General features: G+C 41.3%; 1 protein-coding gene and 1 pseudogene across 2 annotated transcripts; both read right to left on the bottom strand.

Annotated features, from left to right (window-relative positions):
• Positions 1 to 340: 340 nt before the first annotated feature.
• On the bottom strand, positions 341 to 2,004 carry LOC103880084 (annotated as a pseudogene). Its single transcript, XR_001897945.2, has one exon. The product of XR_001897945.2 is annotated as a prohibitin pseudogene (transcript).
• A 311-nt stretch (positions 2,005 to 2,315) lies between these two features.
• Positions 2,316 to 20,778, bottom strand: ZNF607 (zinc finger protein 607). The gene is made up of 5 exons (XM_031659041.1): positions 19,264 to 20,778; positions 16,421 to 16,502; positions 14,457 to 14,583; positions 12,700 to 12,795; positions 2,316 to 4,165 (listed from the first exon to the last, which is right to left on the bottom strand). Exons 2-5 carry the CDS (start codon positions 16,427 to 16,429, stop codon positions 2,316 to 2,318), a joined length of 2,082 nt encoding a protein of 693 aa, XP_031514901.1. The 5' UTR covers positions 16,430 to 16,502; positions 19,264 to 20,778.
• Between the last annotated feature and the right edge of the window lie 1,319 nt (positions 20,779 to 22,097).

Below are 22,097 nucleotides of genomic sequence, written 5' to 3'. Positions count from 1 at the left end.
GCTAATTTTTGCGTTTTTAGTAGAGACGGGGTTTCACCATGCTGGTCAGGCTGGAGTTGAACTCCTGACCTCAAGTGATCCACCTGCCTTGGCCACGCAAAGTGCTGGGATTACAGGTGTGAGCCACACTGCCCAGCTTACATCTGAATTTCATTCCAGGATTAAGTGTCTGATTCACCTAAACATATCAGAATGAAAGCCCTCTTATGGTTTTTACTTATTAAGTTTACCCAGAATGAATTCAAATTTAAAAACCATAAAACTTTTTTGAATTCATTAAATCTGAATGGTTAATGGTTTTCATCTCATCAAAATGCACTAAAAATAACACAAGTAATGATATTATTATATATAGAAGCTAATGTTTATTGAAGGTAACAGTATATTCCATGTAGTTTCCCATACTTTTTTCATGTACTAACCCATGTAATTCTTCTTTTGTTTTTTAGAGAGCTGAAGTGATTTTACCTTTATTTCCTTCACTTTAAGCCAATCATGAAATTTCAGTGATTTCTGGGGTTAGGGCAGAAGGTGGTATTACAAATCATCGGGGCTGTGGCCCAGTTGCCTCACGGAGGTGCAGGTAGGCTGGGCCCTCACTAGGGCAACTGGAGGAGCACGGACTGCCCCACTGGCAGGCAGATGATGTTCCAAGAGCGTGAGAGCTGGTATGCAATGTCTTCCACAGTTTCCAGCTTGCACAGCTTGCTCAGGCCGTCCCCTGCAGTGGCCAGTGAGTTGGTGATCAGCTCAGCTGCCTTGGAGTCACCCTCAGCAGAGATGATGGCCGCCTTTTTCTGCTGCTTAGCCTTCACCACAAATCTGGTGCTCTCTGCCTCCTGCTGGGCCACCTGTTTGGCTTCCACTGCTTCTATTAACTCCTTCCCGAAGGTCAGATATGTCAAAGACATGTTGTCCAGGATGAGCCCAAAGGTGGCTGCTCACTCCATAAGGTCGTTGCTCACCTGGCTGGAGACCAGCTCTCTCTGGGTGATTAGTTCTCCAGCATCAAAGCAAGCCAGCAGTGACTTGAGGATCTCAGTGGTAATGAACGGCAGCACAGGCTCATCATAGTCCTCTCCAAGGCTGGTGAAGATGAGAGGATGCTGGCTAGTGATGGGCTAGAAGAGGATGCGCAGTGTGATGCTGACATTCTGTAAATCTTTGCTACCAGTGATGAATGGCGCATTATGTGGTTGAGAGCAGCAGTCAAAGATAATTGGTTTTTGTACCCATGGGATGAGAAAGTGAGTCCCTTCCCCTACCACAACGTTGTGTACTCCACGGAATTGGTCAAAGATGACAGCTCTGTGCCCAGCATCCACATTGTATAAGGCAGAATTTACCATGCCTCCTGCAACAGCTAAGGCCAGGCCAAACTTGCCCATGGACTCAAAACACTTTGGCAGCCATGTTTTCTTCTGCAGGACCCTCTCACACCTGCTTCCACTCTGACTTTCACATCTAACTCATGTAATTCTAACAGCACTATACTGTAGGTACTACTATCACCATTTATATATGATCCCCAGAAAGGATAAGTATCTTCCCCCATATCATCCCAGCTATAAGAAGTGGACATCGATCATGAGCATTAAATATGCAGAATGGCTAAATAGCCTTTCCCATCATCGCTTATATCAACAGAGGTTTCCTGTTTAATGACTTTTCCCAGGTTTAACAATAAATGATTGTTGCTGCAAGATGTTTACATGCAAGTATAAAGAATGGTTTCCTGCATTCTCTCAGTTTTCCTCTACTATGATTATTTTGGCAATCCAAAACTAGAGGAATATCAGAAAAGGTTTTCTTATGTTATTAAAAAAATACATAATAAATTCTCTGAATCTGAGTTAACACAGTTCTTACCAAAGAAACTGCGTATTTACATTTTGAAAAGTTCACACCAATACAAATTGATGCCTAACAAAAACTGAACTGTATCTCAAAGCCATTCCACATTGTCTTCAAATTGTTCAGTGGGATAAATCAATTGACAGAATGTGCTTTTTGAGACGGAGTCTCGCCTCTGTAGCCCAGGCTGGAGTGCAGTGGCCGATCTCGCTCACTGTAAGCTCCGCCTCGGTTCACGCCATTCTCCTCGCCTCACTCGGCAGCTGGGACTACAGGCGCCCCACCTCACCGGCTATTTTTGTATTTTAGTAGAGACGGGTTTCACCAGAAAGAAGCCATAGGATGGTCTCGATCTCCTGATTCGTGGATCTCACGCATCTCGGCCTCCCAAAGTGCTGGGATTACAGGCTTGAGCCACCGCTACCGCCAGACCGTGCTTTTACCTGGAGCCATAAGCCGGGTCAACATGAATTTGATACCTCAAGGATGGATCTAAGCCTAAAGGACCTTCTGCATTTATTACATTTAAAGGGTTTCTCACCAGTATGAACTCTATGATGTATACTAAGTTCATGGCTACTATTAAAAGCTTTCCCACACTCTTCACACATATAGGGATTTCCATCAGCATGAACCCTTTCATGTCTAACAAGATATGAGGCACAGCGAAATGCCTTCCCACATCTTTTACATTCATAGGGTTTATCACTGGTATGAATTCTCTCATGAATAATAAGATGTGAAGCATGACTAAAAGTTTCCCCACATTCTTTACATTCATAGGACTTTTCACCAGCATGAGTTCGGTCATGATATATGAGGCTTGTGGCATGACGAAAGGCCTTGCCACATTCCTTACATTCGTAGGGTTTCTCGGCACTATGAATATTCTGATGGGCTTTAAGTACAGAAATGAACCTAAAAGACTTCCCACATTTGTTGCATTCAAAGGGTTTCTTACCACTATGAATACTCAGATGCTGAGTAAGTTGTCCAGATACACTAAAGGCCTTCCCACATTCCTTACATTCATAAGGTTTCTCACCAGTGTGAACTCTGCGATGTATAGTGAGTTTATGGCTATAACTAAAACCCTTCCCACACTCTTGACATACATAGGGTTTCTCTCCTGTATGAATTCTCTCATGTATGACAAGATATGAGGCACAACGAAAGGACTTCCCGCATTCTTTACATTCAAAGGGTTTGTAACCAGTATGAATTCTGTTATGATGGGCAAGGTGTGCGCGCTGACTGAAGGCCTTCCCACATTCCTTACATTTGTAGGGTTTCTCACCTGTATGAATATTTTGATGTATTTTAAGGGATGAATTCAGCCTAAAGGACTTCCCACATTTGTTACATTCAAAGGGTTTCTTACCACTATGAATACCCTGATGTCGAGTAAGTCGTCCATACACACTAAAGGCTTTCCCACATTCCTCACACTTATAAGGTTTCTCAACACTTTCAAATGTATGAGGTGCAGTAAGTTGATGGCCACTACTAAAAGCCTCCCCATTTTCTTTACATTCATAAGGTTTCTCCCCAGAATAAATTCTCTGATGCATAGTAAGTTGATACCTACATGTAAAGCCCTTACCGCATTCCTTGCATTCATAGGGTTTTTCTCCAGTATGAATTCTTTTATGACCTACAAGGTGGGAAAACTGACGAAAGGCCTTTCCACATTCCTTACATTCATGTGGCTTCTCTCCAGTATGAATACTCTGATGTACTTTAAGGCCTGCTTTGAGCCTAAAGGACTTCCCACATTTGTTACATTCAAAGGGCTTCTCACCAGTGTGAATACTCTGATGTCGACTAAGTCGTCCATACACACTAAAGGCTTTGCCACATTCCTTACATTCGTAGGGTTTCTCACCGTAATGAAATCTGTGATGTACAGTAAGTTGACGGCTAGTCCTAAAAGCTTCCCCACACTCTTTACATTCATAGGGTTTCTCAACATGAACCTTCCCATGTTGAGCAAGGTTTGCAGGATAACTGAAGACTTTCCCACATTCTTCACATTCATAAGGTTTCTCACGAGCATGAATTTTCTGATGCTCTCTAAGGTCTGTAAGATGGTTAAATGCCTTCCCAAACTCTTCACGTTGATCAGGTTCCTCACTAGTATGAATTCTTTGATGTACTATGAGTTCTGTAAGATGACTAAAGGCCTTCTGACATTCCTTACACTCGTATGGTTTCTGTCCATTATGAATTCTCTGATGGAGAGTAACAGATGACTGTTTCCTATAAAGGTGCATTTTCCCATCGCTGATTATTTCACACCTTGAATCCAAATCTAGAAGACATATAATAAAAACATTTTGTTTATTGGATGAGAAAATGTCAATGTATTGTAGAATTAAGAGAAATTCTCACCTATTACAGATGCCGAGAACTCAAAAATACGGCTATAAAATATAAAAAATGAAAGGAGAGCTAAAAAAAGTTTCTACAGGAGGAGTGCAACCTTACACATACATGCACCCATACACAAAGACACACACACACACACACACACACACACACAGCCCTGTTTTGTAGTGTTTGCCAAGATCTCTGGTATAAATACTCCCACTGAGGGCAATTTCAAGCTGTCAATTTAATGCAGATTTATTAACATATATGCATAACTGGCTCTAGAATGACAGAACTGACCAGCTGTACCACACCCCCTCTATATAAATTTATATCATATGCTAAGAAAACAGGCAAATATTGATATGGAAATAGAAGAGTAAAATGGAAGAATTTCAGCAGATTGAACATCTGTAGGATCAGAAGTAATAAAAAAAGTCAGGGTAAGATAACTAAATAAAAACTCAGTATCTTATTTAATATATAGAGAAAAGAAGTATACATGGTCATACATAGAAAGGAATAAACTACAGTTGTGGGAACACCCATCTTTCAGGGAAGATTGTAACTGAAGAATGATCAGGTTTACAACATATGTAGATGTGATATACATGGAAATTATAAAGGGTAAGCAAATCATGATGGAGAAAATGGGTACACATCATAATCATGGGCATTCAGTATCAGCAGGCAGGGAATTCAAAGAGTGAATATCTCAATAAAAAGGAAAGAAAATAAGTTAAAGATCACTACCCAACATTTAGGAACTTAAGAGCAAGGTACAGGAAAGTAGAAAAATAAAGATAAAAGCAGAATGTGATGGGTTAGGAAACAGAATAGTGTCAACACCTAAATCAAAGACATGGTGTTTACAAAAATCATTGGGTGAAATATGAGCTAAAGCAACCAAAAAATAATTAAAATAAAAATAAGAAGGGAAAATAAGAAACAGAGATTTTATTTAAATTATAAGAGTCTATATACATATCTTGAAAGTATTAAAAACAATGAATAATTTTGTAGGAATATTCCTCAGAGGTGACCCTAAAAGTGAAAAGTCTAAACAGTCAATTGCCATGGATGAAATACAAAAAGCTGCTAAAAAGACAGTTATAATGAGCACATTTTACCACCTATCTTGTAATTTCTCAATACCTAAATTTTAAAATTATGCACATAAGATATTGCAGAGAAACAAACAATTCAGGATGGGAACAGGTAACATGAACCTGAAAATATTATAAAAGAAAAGAAAGGAAGTTTTCAAAGACTTAGAGTTGTGAGTAAACAAAACAATAAAAATAGTAGTGTTGAATATGAATTCTAAATTTCTCTTCAAAACATTAATATATCAGTATGTTCAATTCTTTGCCTTCTACATTTAAACTTAACTTCCTCGTAAAGCAACCTTTTTCGATTACCTGCTCCACCCTAACTCATTCCTGTTATGGGCTATACCGGCTCTGCCCTGACACCTGCCAAAGCGCTCACTCCGTCATTCTCTTTAAATTAGCCAATCAGAATTAGTTTAGCCTGTGCGGTCTAACCCTAACCAATAGGGGAACGACACAGCAGCAGGGGCCCTGTGCCTCAGGGATAAGAACCCCTTCCCCTCCCTTGTCCAAATGTGCGCCCATCATTGCTCCATCGGTGAGAGCGCACCCTTCTATACAAGTACCTTGCCTTGCCGAGAATTAAAAAAAAAGAAAATTTTATATTTGAGTGCTATTTCTTTTGCGGCATTGAAACTTTATTTATAACAGTAGCATACAAAGGTTTGGAGCCAGGCTCAATGGCTGATGCCTGTCATGCTAGCTAATATGATTGCAACATCATAACATTAAGAAAAAGCTTAGAAAAACACACTGGAAATGACAGACAACATAGGAGCTATAACCACGAGTGGGGAGACAGAAAAGGATGAAAATGCAAATTATACAACTGAAACATATAATCACTAAGGGTCAGTAAACTTGATTGATCAACAGAAATTATTCAACTTGAAATGGAGAGAGAAAAATGGTTTAAAAAATTTTAGCCGGGTGTGGTGGCTCATGCCTGTAATCCCAGCACTTTGGGAGGCTGAGGCAGGTGGATCACCTGATGTCAGGAGTTCGAGACCAGCCTGGCCAACATAGTGAAATCCTATCTCTACTAAACATACAAAAAATTAGCTGGGCATGGTGGCGGGCACCTGTAATCCCAGCTACTGGGGAGGCTGAGGCAGAGAATTCCTTGAACCTGGGAGGCGGAGGTTGCAGTGAGCCAAGATTGCACCATTGCACTCCAGCCTGGGCAACAAGAGTGAAACTCCGTTTCAGAAATAAAAAATTAAAAAAAAAAAAAGAAGAAGAAGAAAACATTTGTAAAGAGCTGTGGGAATAAATCAAAAGATATGGTTGAAATTATAAACTGAAAAAACAAAGATTTTGGCAGGAAAAATATCTCAGGAAATAGCGATTGAAAACAACTCAAATTTAGTGAAAGAAATAAATTTGTAGAATTAAGATGCTCATTTAATGCCAAGTAAGATACATTACATTTACTGATAAAAGTAAATTACAATACTTTGTTGCCATCAGACTTACTATACAAAAAATGCTAACAAGTTATTTAGGCCCAAAGAAAATAATACCAAAGAGAAATCTGAATCTTCAGAATATAAGAGAAAAGCATCACTAATGATGATGTAAATACCTAAAATCATTTTTTGCTCCTTAAGTTCTTTAATATGACTGTCAAAAGCAAAACTAATAACACTGCCTAGTGAGGTTTACAACATATGAAGATGTGATATACATGGAAATTATAACGTGAAGGGTAAGATGGATATAAACCTATAAAAACACAAGGTTTATACATTTGTTGAGAAGGAACAACTCTATCTAGATGGTGAAACATGATGTATATTGTATACTATAATCCCTATAACACTCACTAAAATAAATTACTCAAGGAGATACAACCCACAAGTCAACAGGTAAATTTATTTATTTATTTAAAAAATTTTTTTTATTATTATTATTTTTTGAGATGGTGTTTCACTCTTGTTGCTCAGCGATCTCGGCTCACCACAACCTCCGCCTCCCAGGTTCAAGCAATTCTCCTGCCTCAGCATCCCGAGTACCTGGGATTACAGGCATGCACCACCACGCCAGGCTAATTTTGTATTTTTAGTATAGACGGGGTTTCTCCATGTTGAGGCTGGTCTCGAACTCCTGACCTCAGGTGATCCGCCTGCCTCAGCCTCCCAAAGTGCTGGGATTACAGGTGTGAGCCACTGCGCCCAGCCAATAGGTAAATTTAAATAAATAGCAAAAAACAAACAAACAAAAATTGAAATAATCAAAACTACAAAAGGAATGGACAGAGAAACTAAATAGAGAAAAAAAGTAAAGTAGTAGACCTAAATGTAATCATGTTAATAATTACATAAAACGTATAGGGTCAAAACACTTTAAGAGGCAAAGATGAACATAGTGAATGACCCATCATCTCAAAACCATCAGGATGGCTACTGGTTAAAAAACAAAAACAAAACAAAACAAAACAAAAAACAGAAAATAACTAATGTTGAAGAGAATGCAGAGAAATTGGAACCCTTGTGCACTATGTAATGGCTACAAGGAACATACTTTAAAGACACAAAATATTAAAAGTAAAAGGATAGAATCAATATAACAAGCCAAACAAATGGTGGGCTATGTTAATATTAGACAACATAGATTTCAGGACAAAGGAAAATAGGAAGATTCAAGAAGGTGCATGTCATAACATAAAAGGGATCAGTCTATCAAGAAAACATAAAATTCCCAAACACTTATGCACCTGATAACACTCTCAAAGTATATAAAACAAAAACTGATTGAAATGCAATGAAAAATAGGTAACAATAAAACATAACTGGAAATTGGTCAGGCGCAGTGGCTCATGCCTGTAATCCCATCAATTTGGGAGGCCGAGGTGGGCAGATCATGAGGTCATGAGATCGAGACCAGCCAAGCCAAAATAGTGAAACCCCGTCTCTAATAAAAATACAAAAATTAGCTGGGTGTGGTGGTGCACATCTGTAGTCCCAGCTACTCAGAGGCTGAAGCACAAGAATCACTTGAACCCAGAAGCAGGAGAATCGCTTGAACCCAGAAGCAGGAGAATCACTTGAACTCCAGAGGCGGAGGTCGCAGTGAGCTGAGACCACACCATTGCACTCCAACCTGGGTGACAGAGTGAGGCTCTGTCTCAAAAAAAAAAAAAAAAAAAAAAAAAAAAGAAAAAGAAAAAATATAACTGGAAATGGAAATATTTTTCTAGAAACAATTCCCAGAACAAGTACACAAAAACATGGTAAAGATATACAAGATTTGCACAGTATCAACCAAGAAACTACATGAGATATTGACAGAACATCCACCCAACACCAACATATACAATATTCTCAAGCACATGTGGAATATTTGCCAAGAGGGCCGATACAGTACATAAAACAAATCTCAATTATTATTTAAAATAATTCAAGTCATAAAAAGCATGTTCTCTGATCACAACGGTGCTAATTATAAATCACTAACCAACAATGAAACATCCTTAACTGTTTGGAAAACAAACCAACACACTTCTAAATAAACCACAGGTCAAAGAAGAAATCAAGAAGGAAATCAGAAAGCAATATGAACTGAATCAAAATGGAAACACAATGTACCAAATTTTATGGAATACTAACTAATAAAGAACCACCTAGGGGAAGTTTACAACACTAACATCTATGTTAGTATAAAAAAACAACAAAAAAAGACTTCAGTTGGCCGGGCACGGTGGCTCAAGCATGTAATCCCAGCACTTTGGGAGGCCGAGGTGGGCGGATCACGAGGTCAGGAGATCAAGACCATCTGGGCTAACACAGTAAAAGCCCGTCTCTACTAAAAATACAAAAAATTAGCTGGTGGCGGGCGCCTGTAGTCCCAGCTATTCAAGAGGCTGAGGCAGGCAAATGGCGTGAACCCGGGAGGCGGAGCTTGCAGTGAGCCAAGATGCCGCCACTGCACTCCAGTCTGGGCGACAGAGCGAGACTCTGTCTCAAAAAAAAAAAAACAAAAACAAACAAACAAAAAAACACCTCAGTCTTCACCTCAATAGAAAAAGACGAGCAAATCAAACCCAAAGCAAGAAGAATAAAAATAATAATAATCAGAAAAAGTAAAATAGAAAATTGAAAATCAATAAAAAAAAAAAATCAATGAAACCAAAAGCCGATTCTTTGAAAAGATCAATGAAGTTGATAAACCTCCACCCAAAGGAGAGAAAGGGAGAGAAGGCATAAATGACCCATTGCAGGAATAAAAAAGGGATTATCACTATAAATCATAAAGTATTATGAACCCCATGCCAATAAATTTGATAACTTAGATGAAATGAACAAATTCCTTGAAAGACACAGACCACCAAAGCTTGACTAAGAAGTAGATAAAGCGATGAACACTACCATCCAGTAAATAATTTAAGCTGGTCAGGCCCTTCAGAAAACAGTTTGCCAGGGTCAGGCATGGTGGCTCACGCCCCAGCCCTTTGGGAAGCTGAGGCAGGCAGAGCATCTGAGGTCAGGAGTTTGAAACCAGCCTGGCCAACATGGTGAGACCCTGTCTCTACTAAAAATACAAAAATTAGCCAGGCATGGTGGTGGGCGCTTATAGTCTCAGTTGCTCAGGAGACTGAGGCAGGAGAATCACTTCAACTTGGGAGGCAGAGGTTGCAGTGAGCCGAGATTGTACCACTGCACTCTAGCCTGGGCAAGACAGCAAGACTCTGTCACCCTCCCCCCAAAAAAAAAAAAAACTTAGATGAATGTTCAACTTCCAAGAAAAATACAAACCACCAATTTTTAGTTAAGAAACTGAAAATCTGAAAACGAAAAAAAATCTGTATTTCTTTCTCTTCCTCTCTTTCTCGAAATCTCTCCCCCACATCTGCTCCCTTCTCTCTTTCTCCCTTTTGTTCTCATAAAGTAATTAAATCAATAACCCAAACACTTTGTATAAAAACAGGTTGATGGGCCGGGCGCGGTGGCTCAAGCCTGTAATCCCAGCACTTTAGGGGGCCGAGGTGGGCAGATCACCTGAGGTCAGGAATTTGAGACCAGCCTGGCCAACATGGTGAAACCCCGTCTCTACTAAAAATACAAAAATTAGCTGGGCAGCACACCCATAGTTCCAGCTACTTGGGAGGCTGAGGCAGGAGAATTGCTTGAACCCAGGAGGCGGAGGTTGCAGTAAGCCACGATCACGCCACTGCTCTCCAGCCTGGGTGACAGAGTGAGACTCTGTCTCTAAATAAATAAATAAGTTAATTTATTAATTCACAGTTCGGTAATTCCAAAATCTCTGCCTTATCTGGGTCTGGTTTCAATCCTTTTTTTTTTTTTTTTTTAAATGATGTTTACTTATTTTCAGCATGCCTTGTAATTTTTGTTAGAAAAAGCTGGACATGGCCGGGTGCGGTAGCTCATGCCTGTAATCCCAGCACTTTGGGAGGCTGAGGCGGGCGGATCACTTGAGGTCAGGAGTTTGAGACCAGCTTGACCAATATGGTGAATCCCTACCTCTACAAAAAAAAAATATATATATATATATATGATATATAAATTAGCCAGGCATGGTGGCAGGCACCTGTAATTCCAGCTGCTCGAGAGGCTGAGGCAGGAGAATTGCTTGAACCCAGGAGGTGGAGATTGCAGTGAGCCGAAATCCCTCCACTTTTCTCCAGCCTGGGCAGCAGAGCAAGACTCCGTCTGGAAAGACAGAAAGGGAAGGGGAAAGGGAAGGGGAAAGGGGAGGGGAAAGGGGAAGGGAAAGGGGAAGGGAAGTGGAAGGAAATGGGGAAGGAAAGGGGAAGGGTAGGGTAAGGTGAAGGGAAAGGGAAAGGAAAGGGAAAGAGAAAGGGAAAGGAAAGGAAAAAGAAAGGAAAGAGGAAGGAAAGAGAAAGGAAAGGAAAGTGGCGAGGGGGGAGGGAAAAAGAAAAGAAAAGAAAGAAGAAAGAAATAGCTGGCCGCAATGTGTCCGGTAATAGGAACTGAGGTGAATACACCTTCAGTGTAAAGTTTGAGGTTCGTCTGCCTAGGAGTTAGGCCGTGTTCATTGTGTGCTGTAGGTGTTGTAGTTTCAATTCTTCCAGTTTTTATTTATGTCTTCTCTTTTGTCTTTGGGTTTCCCTAGCAATTCTTTCTTAAATGGAGACTGTCTTGCAGGTCTCTCAGTTGGAATCCAATTTTTATTCTGTAGCTCTGTTGATAAGGAGGTAAGGTATTGCAGAGGGGACGCTTTCTGTCATCTTATGATTAGCACTCTCTTCCTCACCGTGGCCAGACGGCTCAGGTTGTAACCTTGACAAGAATTTCTTAATTTTTTTTTTTTTTTTTTGAGACAGGGTCCCACTCTGTCATCCAGGTTGGAATGTGATGTTGTGATCTCGGCTCACTGCAGCCTCTGCTTCCAAGGCTCAAGTAATCCTTTCACCTTAGCCTCCCAAGTAACTGGGATTATAGGCAGTGCCACCACACCTAGCTAATTTTTCATATTTTTTGTAGAGACAGGGTTTTGCCATGTTGGCCAGGGTGGTCTTGAACTCCTGTCTTCAAGTGATCTGCCTGCCTCGGCCTACCAAAGTGCTAGGATTGTAGGTGTGAGCCAGAGAGCCTGGCCAAAATTCACTTTTCTTGATATACAGTTCTATGAGATTTGAAAAATGCACATAGTTGTTCATAACCACAGTGAGGATATAGAACAGGCCGGGCGAGGTGGCTTGCACTTGTAATACTGGCACTTTGGGAGGCTGAGACGGGTCACTTGAGCCCAGAAATTCCAGAGCAGCCTGGGCAACATAGTGAGACCATGTCTCTACAAAAATACAAAAATTAGCTGGGTGTGGTGGCACACACCTGTGGTCCCAGATATTGCAGAGGATAAGACTGTGCCACTGCACTCCTGCTCTGGGTGACAGAGTGAGACCTTATCTCAAAAAAAAAAAAAAAAGGTTGGGCAGGGGATATAGAACAATTCTGGGCCAGGCATGGTAGCTCACACCTATAATCCCAGCACTTTGGGAGTCTAAGGCAGGAAGAACACTTGAGCCCAGGAGTTTGAGAACAGCCTGGGCGATGTAGGGAGACCTCATCTCTAAAGAAAAAAAAATTACCAGATGTGGTGGTATGCACTTGTGGTCCCAGCTACTGTGGAGGATCACCTCAGGTGATCTGCCCGCCTCGGCCTCCCAAAGTGCTGGGATTACAAGCGTGAGCCGCTGCGCTGGGCCTTCATTGGCTATTTCATGCTGAGATATCCATTTCTTCTCCACATCAGAAGCCTCCTCGCTGAGGAGGGAACTTTATGACTAATGTTTCAAGGATGCGTTTACCAAATGAGATGACCACTTCCACGAGGGCTATTTACATATAAAAATGGCTGCCCCTGCCTGACTTGCTCTTACCTGTACATTCTCCTCTTGTTTCTTCCCCCACAATCATCCATGGCTCTTTTCCTTGCTCCAATAAGGTGATTAAATCTGGCTTAGATATGGAATGTCCTGCTTACAAAGAAAAGAAGTGCCACAAAATACAGAAATCAAATTTGAAGGTCAAATTTAAAATTACAATTGCAATAAATGAAAGGTCAAAGTGATACAGAATAAGATTTTAGAGAAGAGTGAGAGAAATAAGAAAAAGATCACCCAGGGAGAGTCAATCTTTTTGTTTGCTGGTTTTCAAAAAATCTCGCTCTGTCACCCAGGCTGGAGTACAATGGTGTGATCTTGGCACACTGCAACCTCCGCCTCCCAGGTTAAAGTGATTCTCCTGCCTCAGTCTCCTGAGCAGCTGGGATTACAGGCATGTGCCACCACGCCTGGCTAATTTTTGTATTTTTAGTAGAAATGGGGTTTCACCATGTTGGCCAGGCTGGTCTCGAACTCCTGACCTCGTGATCTGCCCATCTCAGACTCCCAAAGCGCTGGGATTACAGGCATGAGCCACCATGACTGGCCTCAAAAGAAATTTAAACTTATATGTCCTCTAACTGCAGTAAGCAAGCATAAAGTGGTTGAAAACACACACTCTAAAGCCTGGGATTGGCCAGGTGCGGTGGCTCACGCCTAACTCCAGCACTCTGGAAGGCTGATGTGGACGGATCACCTGAGGTCAGGAGTTGGAGACCAGCCTGGCCAATATGGCAAAACCGTCTCTACTAAAAATACAAAAATTAGCTGTGGGTGTGGTGGTAGTGCCTGTAATCCCAGCTACTAGGGAGGGTGAGGCAGGAGAATCACTTTAACCCAGGAGGTGGAAGTTGCAGTGAGCTAAGATCGCACCACTGCACTCCAGCCTGGGTGACAGAAGACTCCATCTCAAAAAAAAAAAAAAAAAACAGCCTGGGATCAATTCCTGACTCTGTCACTTTCCAGCTGTGTTACTTACACTGCTGTGCTCAGTATTCTCACTTATAAAATTGGGAAAATAGTAAGGCTGCTGGGAGTATTAAATTACTTGATATATGAGTAAAGTACTTAGAAAAATGTCTGTGTGGAAATCACAATGCTAGCTGTTCACATTATGCTACTGCAGTTATTTTACTAAGAGTATACAAGAAGAGATATCTATAGCATATTCATCCCATTTTACACGTAATTTTCATGGATTGTAAGTTTCAACTATAAATCAAATAAATTCTGTCTCAGGAAATGGACTGTTTTCTCCTCAGTTTTAAGTAAGTTTAATTTATCCAATCCACCACTCTATGACTATATGAACAGGCTATCTCTTTTGATAATAATAGCAATTCAGCACCTTCTGTCAAATTAATATCGCTGCAAATGGATCAGATAATAAAATGGAGCACTAAAGCAATTCTGTGCACAAAATAAATAAGAAACCTGAATGCCCTGACAATGGTTCTACAATGAACATCAGAAAATTCTAAGCTAAACCACTGGTTCAACCCACTTTTTGGGTTAAAGAGACAAATAAAAGAAGTATCAGAGGGAGGTGTGAATGTCACCGAAAGATAGAGAAGATGAAAGTGTTGAAAGGAGCTGCCATTGCTGACTCAAAGCTGAAACCACCTCAATAGAAATAGAGAAGACAAATTTAGTTTCTTAAAAGGCAGCCCTGAAAATCACAAGAGAAAAATAATATATGCTACAGAACAGATGATTCTAAATTATTCTAAATCATTCCAGGTTGATAAACATACCCAGTGAGACTAAGTTATCGTAATTCTCCATCATCACCTCCTGGTACAAGGTCTTCTGAACCAGGTTGAGATATTCCCACTCCTGATGAGAGAAGTCTATGGCCACATCCCCGAATGTTATCGATTCCTGAAACAGCAAATCGAAACAGCAAACCCACGTATTACTGGGGAAATTAAAGAAAAGACTTAAAAAATGGAATAGAGGGGCCGGGCGCGGTGGTTCACGCCTGTAATCCCAGCACTCTGGGAGGCCGAGGCGGGCGGATCATGAGGTCAAGAGATTGAGACCATCATGGCCAACATGGTGAAACCCCGTCTCTACTAAAATACAAAAAATTAGCCAGGCGTTGTGGTGCATGCCTGCAGTCCCAACTACTCGGGAGGCTGAGATAGGGGAATCACTTAAACCTGGGAGGTGGAGGTTGCAGTGAGCCAAGATCAGGCCACTGTACTCCAGCCTGGGCAACAGAGCGAGACTCTGTCTCAAAAAAAGTAAAATAAAATGGAGTGCATGGCCAGGCGCAGTGGCTCACACCTCTAATTCCAGAACTTTGGGAGGCTGACGCGGGTGGATCACCTGAGGTTGGGAGTTCAAGACCAGACTGACCAAGATGGAGAAATCCTGTCTCTACTAAAAAAAACACAAAATTAGCCAGCATGGTGGAACATGCCTGTAATCCCAGCTACTCAGGAGGCTGAGGCAGGAGAATCGCTTGAACCTGGGAGGCGGAGGTTGCGGTGAGCTGAGAATGTGCCATTGCACTCCAGCCTGGGCAACAAGAGTGAAACTCCGTCTCAAAAAAAAAAAAAAGAAAAGAAAAAAGAAAAGAAAAACGAAAATGGAGTGGAGGAGATGAAGGACTGCATTGCAGCAGAAGAGCAAGATAACCAGCACACAGACCAGAAATATATGCTGTCAGGGAAGGGAATGAAGTAGAATTTATGCATATTTTTGAAGAAGCTTGAAACACACAAAACTTTCTGCCTGTTCTGGGACACTTCTTAGGTATGTGACCCTTTTGAAAATGACAAAATAATAATGTTTTTCTATTAAACTAAATCATTATTATGCACATAACGCCCTGGTGGTATCTGCCTCATAAATTCTCAATCAATGTATGTTAACTGAGGAATATTTTGACTTGGAAGAGAACTTAAATTTTTAATTAAGAGATGTTTTATGCAAAATATGGTACAGATTCTCAATTTTAGAAAACTAGGTTTCCTGTGACCTCGTGGTGCAACAGTAGTGCATCTGACTCGCGTGTCTGACTCCAGAAAACTAGGTTTCCTTAAAATTAATAATCTCTTCAAGCATCAAGTACTTCATTACGTCAAATCTCACCATGAGCATTTTTGTTTGTTTTGACAAAGGATTTTATCATGACATCATTATTTTATGGTATTTGTTTTTCAGGACTTTTTATCCAGATCCACGACTTCTGTGTTTACAAGTTCCAATTCAATAGACTAATCACAAGAAGAATCACACGAAGCATGAGATTTTATCCTACCTGAAGATTTAGATCCTTCAGTGCCAATTTCCACCTTATCTAGCTGAAAAACTCAAATGTCTGGAAAATTTCAAAGACTTCCCATGGATGGTTAAATGGAACTGTTGTCTCAATTGCAACAAATGACAAAACCGACCTGAAATGCGTATATTTGTACATCAAAGAACTTGACTGCTTTCCTACATATCACTGCCCAAAATAGAAAAATGGGCACCTAGAGGACATTGAGTAATTTGATCAATAACAACACGAACGCTAGTGAATTTGCAGTGGCCCACCTAGCGAGGATGCTGGGTGACGTGGTATATATTTTACGGGAAGAATGAGAACTGGGGATTAGGTTAACTGAGCACCCTCTCACGAAGGTAACTTCAGAAAAAATGATGAAAAGACGTACATGACCTAAAAAATCACACACACACATCAACATGGCGAGAAATATCAACTTACACAGGCCATGGTTTGAGACTGGCAAGAGTTGATCAGTCCTCAGGGTTTCTCTACCAGAAGAGCAAAGTCAAAAAACCAAGACCTGAAAGAAGAGAAGACCTTGAGACCAGTTGTGCTTCAGTGTTCCCCACAGGACTCAAGGTAATAGTGCTGTTTTCCTCTTCCATTCCAAGTTCCAAACTACCTCCTCTTACATACAATTTGGGAAGATTAAGATTCTGGATAAACCCATTTCCTCCCTGACTACCCAAGGGTCTCACCTACACAGAGTCATACATCAGAAACATACTGTCATGGAAACCAGACCCAGATAATTCAGTGGGAAATGTTCTGGCCAGTGTATGATGTTGGGGAGGCAGATGTGGACCTCAGATTAGGCAGCTCTGTCCTGCTTTGAGCAGACCTACCTCTTTCCATTCCCTCCTTTAAGGGTAAAAACAGGGCACATCATCCATATCAGAACCTCTTTTTAGTCTTGAAATTGGGTGAAATTGGTCAAGATATTGGAGACAGATAGTGACTGTTCAGCGTTCTGAGCCTAGCAAAGCTTCCTAGTTAAATATATAACAGACTATCACTGTCCTAGAATACAAAGTAGTCATTAAATGTGAAACTGAGAAAAATTCAAGGACATGAAAAATACCAGAAACAATGTCAACAGAAAGATCACACTGACCAATACGTTTATTTTTGTAAAATATATAAATACATATCCATCAATACAGAGAGAAAGGCTGACAGACAGATAATCATAAAATAGGCAAGGTGGCATGCACCTGTAGTCCCAGCTACCCGGGAGGCTGAGGCGAGAGGATCACTTGAGCCCAGGAGTTCAAGGTTGCAGTGAACCATGATTGTGCTACTGAACTCCAGCCCGGGTGACAGAGCAAGACTCTGTCTCCAAGAAACAAAAAAGTGCTTATAGTTATAGTGCTTATATCTCACTTCGTATTCCATTTTGGCTCAATACATGAAACAACTAAATAAAGCTAAAGGAAAAGTAAATAAACCTTTGCTTAGCAACTTCCCAAAATCAGAGTTTGATAAATAGCATTCCCTATACTTTTGTGTGGCTCTTGATTTTTTCATTATTAATGTTTCCTTCATAATTATTGTAAGCATGGACATATTAACTTGAAACGTGTATGTGTTTCCAATTTGTTAAGGTGGGAATTTCAACAAAATTATGTTTTCTCTAAATTTAAAATCATTTTACTGAATGGCTTATCTTCTGTGGGTTTTTTTGGGTTGCCAAACCTAAACTCACTTCATCACTGGTTCTTAGATATGTTAGAATTGTGTCTCCAACAGCATGGGGAACTGTCCCTGAGTAATCTTCTCTGTGAATGGATGATGGCCTCAATACAGCTTTATTTCAGGTCTTCTTAACAGAAGGGTTTATTTTTTTCCTAAATCTGGCAGGTAGGTCAGGATATCCTCCAAATAGCTGCTGAATTTCCTCATGCAATTAATTTTGCTTTCCATCCAATATCAATACAGTGAAAACTACAAGGTTTAAAAGATATAGCATAAACCTGTTTATCACCATACACAGCCCATAGACTCAGTATAATTTGTTCATAGCCTGACTATTGCTATAGTCAGACTGATGTCTTTGTTATGTGACATCACCACACAGGTCACCTAAATCTCTCCAAATGGACTCTATCACATACTGCCTTAAACTTCCTCCTATTCAGATTTGATTTGCCTTCATAGATTATATTTCAAAGGAAGCAACTCTATCTTTTCAGTGATTGTCCCATTTCAAATGCTACAATTTTCAAGTGTGGCATACTAGAAGCACTTAATAAAAGTCTGATTTTTTTTTTTTTTTTTTTTTGAGACAAAGTTTTGCTCTTTTGCCCAGGCTGGAGTGTAGTAGCGTGATCTCGACTCACTGCAACCTCTGCCTTCCGGTTTCAAGCGGTTCTCCTGCCTCAGCCTCCAGAGTAGCTAGCTGGGATTACAGGTTTGTGATGTCCCTTATGCCCATAAGGGCATTGGTCTACAGACAGTACGCCAATAACTGAGAATTCCTACTTTGGAAAACTTAAATTCTGGCTCACTTCCTTCACAACACAGTTAAGTTCATATTCTTGTTGCTTTTGATCTACAGAAATCCAAAACGGAATATCCAAAATTGCCTCATAATACTTAGCGCTTACGTTTCCCCCCTCCAAGACTACAGGCGCATAATTTCATACACATAACCAGAAGGAAGTATGTTGGATGGAATCTGCAATCATCCTTCACTGCAGGTTCTTAGGGTCAGAATTCAAGAAGGCGGTGTCTGTTAAACATGTAAATGAAACTCCAAGAACCGGGAGATGGGGGCGGAGTAACAACCCTTTTCAGGAGGGAATCCTACACTCGAAACTGACAAACTCTGCCAAACTTTAGTCAGGCTATTACATCTTCAGCTAGGTCCATCTGTACACTTCACTGTAAAATCTGGCTATAGCAAAGAACTATTCTAAGTCAGTTTAGCAAGACCCCTTCGCCTCTGTATCTTCATCCTCCACCGTCCCCCAGGTGATAAAGTCTTATGACCCAGGTCTCTCTCTCTCCAGAAATAATCCTTTTAGCTGCGTTTAGTCAGAATCTTCCTTAACCCAGACATTTCCTCTTACTAATTTCTCATCCAGTGATCCCTAACCTTCTTGGCTATAAATTCCCACTTGTTCATGCTGAATTCGGAGTTGAGCCCAATGTTTCTTACCCACTGCAAAATCCCACAGCCGGGATCCCAATACCTACCACGATGGTCCTGAATAAAGGCTTATTTGCATGCTTTAATAAGTGTCACCGAATAATTTTTTATTTAACAGCATCTATCATACCTGTCTTAAGGGCAATTACTCCTCTAAGCTTCCCATCCTATCTGCTTCTTCTCACTGGAAATCTTCATCTAAGACTCAGTATCTGATTTCCCACTAGAAGCATGTCTCTGTTGTAGTCGTACTAGGCTGAGAAGAAGGCACAGGAAGCAGCAGGGAACCTGGAGCCAAGAGTCAGTAGACCCCACAGAACCCTGCGAAGCACGCTTTGCAAAGGACACGCACGGCATGTCCAGGTAACACAAGGTCGACCACGCACCCCTCACAGTCCCACAACTGCACCCGCGTCACACAGGCACGCCGGTCCTGTCGCCGCTGCGCGGTGTCTCACGCTCCCCGCCTGTCTCCTAGAGACGGGCCCCTCCTCCGCATCTCCAGCACCCTAGGGCCTGAGGAGGCGGGAGACTCGCCCGGCCCGCGCCTGGGGCCTCCGTGCTCTGAGCGCCTCCTGCAGCCCTACTCTCACCGCCACGCAGGGTCCCACGCGGGCGGCGGGCTGGGGCTGCAGAGGCTCCCGCAGTGACCTGCGCCGCCTTCTTCAGGTGAAACAAAGTCTCGCGCAGCGCAGAGCCAGAGGTCCCGGAACCGGAGCCAAGGGTCGGAGTTTTCTCCGTTGCCTGTGGAATATGTAGTCCAGGCCAGAACTGTCAGGACTGCAGGCACGGGTGAGAAGTGGGGTCCAGAGTCCTAAAAACCTACGAGAAATACGGCGGTGACCACTGGGATGGCGCGCCCCTCCCAACGCCCGAGCCCCGGAGACTTCTGGGAGTGGCCGCCTTGCCTAGGAGTGCGCATGCGCAGATCCGCCGCTACTGGGGCCCCTGACATGAGGTTTAGGGTGGAGTTAGTGCGTTCTCAGGGCCAGTAGGAGGCGAGTCTGGGTGGAAAGCGATCCAGGTAGCCTCGGAAGGGATCACCTGCTGGATGAGTATGAGCTCCTCAGGGTGGGGCGCCGAAACCGTCATGGCCCCTGAGATGGCGCCGGCCTCCTTGGTAACACTTGGGACCGGGACTTTTAATACCACTCGACAGGCCCAGCTTGTCTCATCAAGTGCTAGGTAAATGGACTCACGTCCTATACGAGGATTTGAAGTTCCATCACATTTTTCAATACATGACATTATTATGTTCTTCATCTTTGGACACGAATACATTTGACTAAAAACTTGACTAAAAAATCATCTGAAGAAATAACTGCTAAATAGTTTTATTATTTTTGTTCTGGGATAGGCTTCTTAAACGTAAAACAAGAAATTTAAAAAAGTTTTTTGAATCTTCATGTAATACTTTGTAAATCTTGATAGTAACTTATAAGCATCCAAAATTTCCAAATGGTAAAAAATGAATATAAGAAAAATTTTTAGGTAAGTAAATTTTGGGGAAATATTTACAACAGCTAAAACGGACAAATAGATAATAGTCCGGATTTCCTGTTTCTTGGGCTTAATAAAATATTGATGAATACAGGCCGGGCACGGTGGCTCACGCATTTAATCCCAGCATTTTCGGAGGCCAAAGCAGGAGGATCAGTTGAGGCCAGAAGTTCAAGACCAGCCTAAGAAACATAGTGAGACACCCCTCTTCTCCTCCCAAACTCTACCAAAAACAAACGTTAGCCTGGTGTGGTGACATACGCCTGTGGTCCCAGCTACTCCAAAGGCAAAGGTAGAAGGATCAGTTGAGCCTGGGAGTTCAGGCTTCAGTGAGGTATGATAGTGTCGCCGCACTCTAGCCTGAGCAACAGAGCAAGACCTTGTCTCAAAAAAATGAATAAATAAAATTAATTTTAAAAATAAAAAATATTCGTCTGTACTCTAAGAGGAAAAGGAACAAAAACTAAAAATTCACCATTCAAAAATACAAATAGTCAAGGAAAAAAAACTATTAAAGTTACAGTCTAAGAACTTATTGATCACTTATTTCTTCTCTTAATTAGTTCTTGGATTTGTTGCTCCTGAATCTCCTGAGTAATCCCTCAGAAATACCACACATAGATCAATGGATTAAATTGATTCCACATATTATTTTCTTTTTCTTTTTTTTTCTTTTTTTTTTTTTTGAGATGGAGTTTTGCTCTGGCGCAATCTTGGCTCACCGCAACCTCCACCTCCCAGGTTCAAGTGATTCTCCTGCCTCAGCCTCCTGAGTAGCTGGAATTACAGGCATGCGCCACCATGCCCGGCTAATTTTGTATTTTCAGTAGAGACGGGGTTTTACCATGTTGGTCAGGCTGGTCTTGAACTCCCGACATCAGGTGATCCTCCCGCCTCGGCCTCCCAAAGTGCTGGGATTGTAGGCGCGAGCCACCGTGTCCGGCTCCACATGTTATTTTCAACAAGGATACCAAGGCAATTTAAGGAAGGGAAGAGTAGTCTTTTCAACAAAGACTGGAACTAGAGATGCACACAGAAAATAATGAATTGAGTTCCCTGCCTCTCACCATATACAAAATCAACTCAAAATGGATCAAACACCTAAGTGTAAGCGTAAGACTTAAAACAGTAGAACGTTTAGAAGGAAATGTAGGCATAGATCTTCTGGACTCTATAGTCAGCAATTATTTCTTAACTGTGACATCAGAATCACAAGCAACAACATCAAAAAAGGAAATTGGACATAAATTGTAAAACATTGTGCTTCAAAATCCACCAAGAATGTGAGAAGCTACCCAAAGAATGAGAAAAATTGTTTGTAAACTATGTATTCAATAAGGGATTTGTATCTAGAATATACAAAGAAGTCTTGCAACTCAATAATAAAAAGCCCAACAAAAATGGGCAAAGTAACTGAATAAGTATTTCTCAAAAAAAAAAAAAAAAAGTATACACACGGCTACT

Source organism: Papio anubis, chromosome 20 (genome assembly GCF_008728515.1).
Source record: "Papio anubis isolate 15944 chromosome 20, Panubis1.0, whole genome shotgun sequence".
Lineage (NCBI taxonomy): Eukaryota > Metazoa > Chordata > Mammalia > Primates > Cercopithecidae > Papio > Papio anubis.
The sequence above is the reverse complement of the archived record's forward strand: the minus strand, read 5'-3'. Positions and strand labels throughout refer to the sequence as shown.

Bases quoted from the DNA above. Each gene is read 5' to 3' on its own strand.
- ZNF607 (XM_031659041.1), bottom strand. The intron at 12,796-14,456 runs GTATGTTTATCA...CTTTGTAAGCAG, and splicing joins CGATAACTTAGTCTCACTGG to GACATTCCATATCTAAGCCA. The intron at 4,166-12,699 runs GTAAGAGCAAGT...TATGTCTTCTAG, and splicing joins AACAAGAGGAGAATGTACAG to ATTTGGATTCAAGGTGTGAA.